Source organism: Passer montanus, unplaced genomic scaffold, assembly GCF_014805655.1.
Source record: "Passer montanus isolate IOZ18808 unplaced genomic scaffold, ASM1480565v1 scaffold62, whole genome shotgun sequence".
Taxonomy (NCBI): domain Eukaryota; kingdom Metazoa; phylum Chordata; class Aves; order Passeriformes; family Passeridae; genus Passer; species Passer montanus.
This window is the reverse complement of record NW_024371260.1, coordinates 2,629,435-2,637,649: the sequence shown is the minus strand read 5'-3', so window position 1 is coordinate 2,637,649 and position 8,215 is coordinate 2,629,435. Positions and strand designations below refer to the sequence as shown.

At 47.8% G+C, this 8,215-nt stretch overlaps 1 protein-coding gene across 4 annotated transcripts in view; it reads left to right on the top strand.

Moving 5' to 3' along the window:
• Nucleotides 1-840: 840 nt before the first annotated feature.
• Nucleotides 841-8,215, top strand: part of MMEL1 (membrane metalloendopeptidase like 1) — a 29,805-nt gene continuing 22,430 nt past the window's right edge. The window contains exons 1-2 of one of the 4 annotated variants that reach the window (XM_039727576.1): nucleotides 841-1,729; nucleotides 1,889-2,052. In XM_039727576.1, the coding sequence (XP_039583510.1) occupies nucleotides 1,725-1,729; nucleotides 1,889-2,052 (169 nt within the window). In that variant the 5' untranslated portion in view covers nucleotides 841-1,724. Of the gene's footprint in view, nucleotides 1,768-1,888; nucleotides 2,053-8,215 lie in introns of those variants that run through there. The other 3 variants (XM_039727575.1, XM_039727578.1, XM_039727577.1) reach the window with 3 other exon arrangements.

The window sequence follows — 8,215 nt, the reverse complement described above, 5'->3', positions numbered from 1 at the left end:
TGCACCAACCCATAAATCAGCCAGTTTGCTCACACTTCTCCCTTCATCCCACCCCAAAGCTGCCGGAGAGCTCCAGCAGGTTCCCACCTCCCTGCGAGCGCAGCGGCCGAATAACGGGATGGCTCCAGGGGCAACAGAGTCCTGGGTGGAAATCCAGGGATAACAGAATTCCTGGTGGAAATCCAGGGATAACAGAATCCAGGGTGGCATCCCAGGATAACAGAATCCAGGGTGGAAATCCAGGGATAACAGAATAACGGGGGTAACAGGCACATTGTCCCTGGCCCCTGTCCCTGTCCCCAGCCCGATCTCAGACAGATGTGGATAATCCAGGGTGGAAATCCAGGGATAACAGAATTCCTGGTGGCATCCCAGGGTAACAGGATCCCGGGTGGCATTCAGGGATAAAAGAATCCAGAGTGGATAATAGAATCCTGGGTGGAATTCCAAGGGTAACAGAATCCCGGGGGATAAAAGAATCCCGGGAAACATTCAGAGGTAACAGAATCCCGGGGATAACAAAATCCACTTAACAGAATCCCGGGTGGCATTCAGGGCTAACAGAACCCCGGGGATAACAGAATCCCGGGTAGAATTTCAGGGCTAACACAATCCCGGGTGGCATCCCGGGCTAACAGAACCCCGGGGATAACACAATCCCGGGTGGCATCCCGGGCTAACAGAACCCCGCGGAGAACACAATCCCGGGGGGCATCCCGGGCTAACACAGTCCCGTGTGGCATCCCGGGCTAACACAATCCCGGGTGACATCCCGGGCTAACAGAACCCCGCGGAGCTCGGCAGAAGCCGCCGGGGCTCGGAGCGCCTCCAGCCCATCCCACTCCCTCCTCCCCCGGAGCATCTCCCGGAGCTGGGAAGGGCTCGGGGCTGAGCTCCCCAGCCTGAGCATGGCTCGGAGAAGCCTGGCAGAGCCGCAGCCTCCCGGGGCTGCCCGCGGCGCCCGGAGCCGCTGCGGGGCACTGCGAGGATCGCAGTCCGTGTGTCCTGGTTGGTGACAGCACTGCGAGGATCGCAGTCCGTGTGTCCTGGCAGTGACAGACACAGCACTGCGAGGATCTCATCCCGTGTCCCCTGGCTGTGACAGACACAGCTCTGCGAGGATCTCATCCCGTGTGTCCTGACTGTGACAGAGCAAAGCGAGGATCTCATCCCGTGTCCCCTGGTTGGTGACAGCACTGCGAGGATCGCATCCCGTGTGTCCTGGCAGTGACAGAGCAAAGCGAGGATCGCATCCCGTGTCCCCTGGCTGTGACACACAGAGCCCTGCGAGGATCTCATCCCGTGTCCCCTGGTTGGTGACAGCACTGCGAGGATCCCAGCCCGTGTCCCCTGACTGTGACACACAGAGCTCTACAAGGATCGCATCCCGTGTCCCCCGGCAGTGACACAGCCCTGCGAGGATCCCAGCCCGTGTCCCCTGGTTGGTGACAGAACCCTGCAAGGATCTCGTCCCCTGGCAGTGACACAGCCCTGCGGAGCTGCCCAGCGCCACGGAGGGGCTGTGCAGGCAGCAGGAGCACTTTGGAACCGGCAGTGCACGGCGGCACTTTGCCCCCCTCCTCCTCTGCCTGCGAGAAAGGAGTTGCCCAACCTGGTCATGAGACTTTTCCAGACTTCCCAAAGAGGCTCCTGAAGTTGTGACACCGCTCCACGGAGAGCCCGGGGCAGCACAGCCCCCCCAGAGCAGGCACGGGAGATGGAGAATGAGGTTGGCAAATCTGTGGACAATCAAATGGACAAATACATGTAATAATTTGGAAGTTTTCTTTCTCTCTTTGCTTTGTTTCTGCTTTTTTATTTTCTTCTTCTCCCTATCCTGATGCAGCCGTGCTGTTAACCCTTTCTCGCCCTCCCCTCCCCGATTTAGAGTTACAATAATGGGGAAATCAGAAAGTCAAATGGATATTGTGGAAAAATCGACCAAATCTGGGAAGAAGCCCTGGAGCTTTGTGGCCATCGGGCTGGCTGTCCTGCTGCTCCTCATGACTTGTGCTGCCGTCGCCCTGGTGATCCTCTATGCCAGCAGCAGAGGTAAGAACCTGGGAATGATCTTCCCCTTCCCTCTGAAAACAGCAGGAAAAGTCCTTTTTTCTCAGAGCTAAATGAAAACAAAAATACACAGAGACCATGTGGGGGACTGAGCTCTCTCTGCCTTGCTCCCAGCATTAAATTTTGAATTATGCTCTGTAAGATTCTATGCTTTTGTTTCATTCCACGCAATTTGTTGGATTTGGAGCTGTTTTGACAAAGCTGATGTGCTGTTTTAGAGGGAAGGTGTGTGTCTGTGTGTGAGGACTGACATTTCCTTATTTTATCCAAAGCACAAGCCAAGATTCATTATTGCCAGGGTTTTTTAAAGCAACAGCTGCTTTAAAACACTTCTAAAAACAATCTCCCTGAAGGGGAAATTGCTTATTACAATGTGAAAGCTTAAAAAAAAAAAAAAAAAAAGCCACTTGCTGCTGAGGAAAAGGAGACTTTTTAAATATTCCATCAGGCAGTTGGATCTCTAAGTGTGATTTGCTTCAGTGACTTGAATGCAAATATCTTGCCAGAAACCTGACATTGAGGCACGTTATTTTGAAGTGTTTTGCCTAAATATTTTAACTGCAGAGCACACTTGGTAAAACCAAAGTTTTCCCACTGGCACAGCAAGTGTAAAGTCCCACTTTAAAACCATCAAATGCTCGGGAGCAGCTCTGCCTCATGTTTGTCACTTCCATTAAAATCTCTTGGATTGGGAGCTTTGTTAAAACACTGGAGAATGAAATTAAAGTGAGAAAAGCAAAACTGGAGCAAAACACAGCAGTAAAACACACTAACTCTGTCTCCCCTGCTGCAGGGAGCTGCATTTTCAGCACTTGGGAGTGAAACACTGCACAATCCTGAGCAATAATTCATGAAAAAGCCTTCTTATTGTTCACTCCTTTTGCTACCAGCAGTTGAACACCAGTCAAAATTTAAGTGTTTGGTATTCATAAAGTTCATCAGAAAGTTTATTCTATTAGCTCAGGAGAGGAGAGGAAAGATATTCCCCAGAGCCAGGTCCTGCAGGAGGAGTTTCTGTATCAAACACTGAGCTTGGCAGGGTTTTGCTGCCTGCATGCAAAAAGGATTTGAGAAATCTGCCCTACATCCTTTGCTGGCTCCAGACAATGCAGAATTCAGGTATTAATAATATTTGCCCAAGTGTTGGTCTCATCCAAATCCAGAGGCAGAGTCTGTGCTTACTACGTGTGTTTAAGGAAGGCTTAGCTGTGAGAAAACAGGTCTAAAACATAAATATTTTTCTCAGGCTCGTATCTACAATTAAACTTTCCCTGGAAATGTTGCCCAGACTGAGCCCTGAGTGCAGGGCTGATGTTCTGCTGCCCTGTGCTCCTCACGCCCCACCAGGTGTGTCCAGCTCTGCCCTGGAACCACTTTGTGCCTCTGTCCCCATCCCGGAGCACCTAAAGCAGCCACCAGCTTTAGGTGATTCCAGGTGGGAAAGGAAATTCCAGGTGGGAAAGGAAATTCAAGGAGGGAAATGAGATTCCAGGTGGGAAAGGAAATTCCAGGTAGGAAATGAGATTCCAGGTGGGAAAGGAAATTCCAGGTAGGAAATGAGATTCCAGGTGGGAAACGAGCAGCAGGAGTTCCATCTTCCCCGATACCTGTCCACATGCACTGCCTGGGTCAAGAGCTGAGGCAATAAGAGCTCTTCAGACTCTTCCTGCAGCAAAAACATCTTTTTTTTTTGTAGTGAAAAGTTTTGTCCCAGTGCCCCCCTCAGCTCTGTTTTGCTGTCACGCTTCAGCCCATTCCCAATGCTCAGGCAAAAGCCTCAAATCCCTTTTCCCCGTGGGAAAAGCACCTCTGGCCCAAAGCTGTGCCCCATAAATCCCACAGAACAACGGGGAAAAAACAATGTGGCTGAGCACCCTTCATGTGATACAACAAACAGTGTGATCCTGGGAATCTTCTATTGCTAATTTCACTGAAATCTTAATTTTGGGATTTGTATGGGGACACTGGATTGCTCACCAAGAGCAGATCCAGATTTCTCACTTCACCTTGATACACTCTTGATCAGAATGACACCACCCAGGCTTCTAAAAATAATTTTGTTTAGCTTGTAATTAAGAATTAAATTCGAAAATTAAAATTAAAGCATTGCTTGTCCTGCTTTGCATTCACTTTTTTTTAATTTCTAAAGGCATGTTTAGGCTTTGTGGTTCAGGGAGAATATTTTTCTGCTTGTATATATCTTGATATCTTGCAGAAGAGCACTGTGGTGCATGAAATAGGCCTGTGGGCACAGCAATAACTCCTGGAGTTCTGTTAATGCTGACTGGGATTTTTATCTCTATTCCCAGCCAACAAAAACACTCAAGCTCTCACAGCAGTGCAGTTACAGAGTTCTGGACACAATTTGTGGGATTTTTGACATCCAAGGAACTTTTCAGACCCAAGAAACATCCTCATCTAAATGAGCTGAAAGCAAACATAGGAAGAATAAAGTTATATTTGGGTGACATGCTCTCAGTCTCATGCCCACAGCCCCATCTCAGCAGCCTTTTCACAGCTCCCTCTGAGCATTCCCTGAACCCAAACCTCCTCCTTTGCTGGAAAGTCAGAGCCTGAGGAGCACCTCAAACCTCTCTGCAGCTGACACATCAAATCACTCAGCAGCTCCTCCAGCAACTTCCAGCCTCACCCAGCTGCTGCTCCTGTAATTCTGGTTATTTCCTGGACTTTCTGGCTCTGAGGAGGGAGATCCACTGATGTTTTTGCTGCTGTCACTGCTGGCTGTCAGGAAGCCCAAGGCCACATCCCTCTGCTCCCTCCTTAGGCGGGCTCCAAACAAACAGAAACACAAACCAAGCAGCACCTTGTTCTGAGGGTGGATTTTTAAAAAAAAAAAAACCCACATTTCCCTGCATTTCCTGTGCTGAATGTGATTGTTGTGCACTCAAATAACAGATTTACACGAGCCTGCTGAGCAGGATCTAAACTGAAAACTGAGGCAAGCTTGGGGCTGAGCTCTGGCTCCTCTCCTTCACTGCTGCTCAAAAGTCTTCTGACGTCAGGAGCCTTCCCTAACGAGCCAGCTATTCAGGGGGGATGCAGAATTTCAACAAGTGGCAGCTGACACACAAGTCATGATGACATTTGGGTGGCAGGGCTCTGCTCAGTGCTGCTCAGATGGAGCCACGAGGATGCAGAGCAGTGATGGGGAGTGACAGGCCATGCAGGGCTGAAAAACGGGCAAATAAACACAATAAACTCACAATTTACTGATTCTCACACCAAAATCTGCCTCAGCCATGGTTATAGGTAAGAAATCTTAGGAAACACTTGTGAAGACATTGCCACCTGGCACAGGCAGCCCTCTCTGAGACAAAAAACCTGAATTTGGCAATTCCCTTGTTTTCTGTGAGCAAATTTCTGTTCTAACAGCAACGAGGGCAGCTTGCAGTGCCAGCAGCGCTTGTGCAGAGGAGATCTGAGAAAAGGGAAGGTGCTGAGAGGTAAAAGCTCCCACGTGAGTGCCTGGTGACAACTGTGGCTCTAATTTGTCTCCATGTGTGCCATCCCCAGCCATCTGTGCTCCTCCAAAGGCACAGTGGGGGGACACCAAACACGAGCTGTGTCCTCCAGAGCCCTGCAGAAGGCTTGGCTTGGCTTTTGTTCTCTTAAAAAGGAGCTCTGGGAGAGCAGTTTGGGTTTGAAAGGCACCATCACTCCAAAGGGGAGCTGCTGAAGGGGCTGCAGCCCCCCAGAAATGCCACAAGTGAATTTCTGCTCCTGCTGCTGGCCAGGAAATGGGACAGGGCTCAGTGGCTCCTTGTGAGGTCAAATAAAGGCAATAAAATCCTCTGCAGTGACCCCAGGGGGGCTGAAGCCTGTCCCAGCTCTGCCAGCTCTCAGGTGAGCAGTTCACCTCTGGAGTGTTTAATTTCCCTCATTTTCTTCCATTTGCAGCAGTCCCACAGCTCAGGTCGTTTCATTTATCTCCATTAAAGTTCTCTTGCCTGATCAATTCCCTGCTGCTGCTGTGTCAGCCTGAAATGGATGCCAAAGCAGGAGCCTCTCTATCACTGCAACTCCACCTGTCCGCAGTGCTTAACCAGGGAGGAAGATAAATAGAGAAATACCTGTGTTTGTGCTGAAAAGCTGGGCTGTTCTTCTTGAAAAGTAATTCAGATAAATAGAGAAATACCTGTGTTTGTGCTGAAAAGCTGGGCTGTTCTTCTTGAAAAGTAATTCAGATAAATAGAGAAATACCTGTGTTTGTGCTGAAAACTTGGGCTGTGGTTCTAGAAAGGTAATTCAGATAAATAGAGACATACCTGTGTTTGTGCTGAAAACCTGGGCTGTTCTAGAAAATTCAGATAAATAGAGAAATATCTGTGTTTGTGCTGAAAACTTGGGCTGTTCTTCTAGAAAAATAATTCAGATAAATAGAGACATATCTGTGCTTCTGCTGAAAACTTGAGCTGTGGTTCTAGAAAAGTAATTGAGATAAATAGAGAAAAATACCTGTGTTTTTGCTGAAAACTTGGGCTGTGGTTCTAGAAAACAAAAGGAAGAACTGTTGAGAATTCAGGAGGTGCATTTGAAGTTCATTTCTAGTTTTTGGGAGGTGCAGATGACAATGTTCCAGTCAAGTGAGCAAAGATCTGGGATGGTAAAGACAAAGAGGGCAGAGCTGGTCATGCCCAGAGCCTGTGGCAGGACAGGTCCTGAGGAATAAAAGAACAGAATTGACAGAGAAACAAAGGAGACACTTTTCGAGGTAAACTGAGATCTCTTCCCCAGCCATTTCCCATGATCTGGTTTTGGGGCAGTTTCAGAGCCCTGGAATTCCAAACTCTGGCTCCCCTGCTCAGTTACAGCATCACAACCACGAGGCCTTGGGGAAGGGAGGGGAGTTAAACCTCACTCAAAGCAGAAATTGAAGTGAGACATTGTCAGGTTACAGTAAAGAGAGAAGCTTTGATTTATAAATAAACAAATAAATAAATAAATTATCCATTTCAGTCCTGCCTGGTCCCTGGGAAACAATGAGAAATTGTTTCCACAAAATTTGAGAGATTGTGCTACAAAATTCTTGTAGTACAATTATTTCTTCCTCATGTTGCTCTTTGCTGTTTCTCCTTTCCTTTTGCCCTTGAACTACTCATCTCATTTCCTCCAAGTATTTTATTTCCCCCTTGGAGATTCCCTGGGCTTTTAGGTTTGATTTTTGCTAACTGTTTAATTATGAGAGGGTTTGAGAAACTCCAAAAATTGGGCTTGGCTTCGTCCAGCATACAAAAAAATCCCAACAAATGCTGAAACAAACACTAAATAAATAAATAAATAAATAAATAAATAAATAAATAAAACTATTTTTATGAAGCTTCCCATTGTTCCAGGTATTTTCCTCCTCCCCTGTTCAGGTTGCCAGACACAGAACTTGGGCAGGACAGCCCAAATTCAGGGCAGGACACAGAATTTTTCTCTTGCAGATGTGCTCCCACCCAGCACGGCCACGCTCAGCTGAACCCTGAGCATTTCCCAGCACAGTGGGGGCTTTTTATGTCACTTCCACTGATGAACTTCAAAGCCCTCTTTTCTCCCCCACTGTTTTACTTCTCTCTGAATTACTGTAATCTTGTTTGCTCTCATGTAAAGCACTTACTTGCATTGAAAGCAATTTTTTTAGTAACTTTTTCTGCAAACGAGGATCAAAAACAAAGCTTAAAAATGGCTAAATCTGCTGGAAAGGACCAAGATTTTGCTTTTCAGAGTGGAACCACGCCGTGGCCTATTTGATATAAGTGGGTAGTAAAGCAAGACATCCTGTTTTTCAAATGGGAAATTAAAGGAGCAAAATGAATTTCCTTCTCCGAGGGTCAGAGCCCAGTGCAGGAAGAGCTCATGGAGGGACCTGACACCTGCCCAGCATCACCAGAACCTTCACTTCAATACTTAGCACCAAAAATGTGTTCATGGCTTTTTGGGCATCTTCTGCACTGGGAGAACTTCACAAACCAAGCACTCAAAAACAGAAAATGATCAGCCAAGAGCAGGATTTCGGTGGCCTTTTCCACGCTGAACTCAAGGCAGAACAAACTTGAACACAGGTCCACAGTCTCCTGATTCCCACACTGAACATTCCAGATTAGGGACAACCTCTGAGAGGAGCAGCAAGGCCACAGGAATC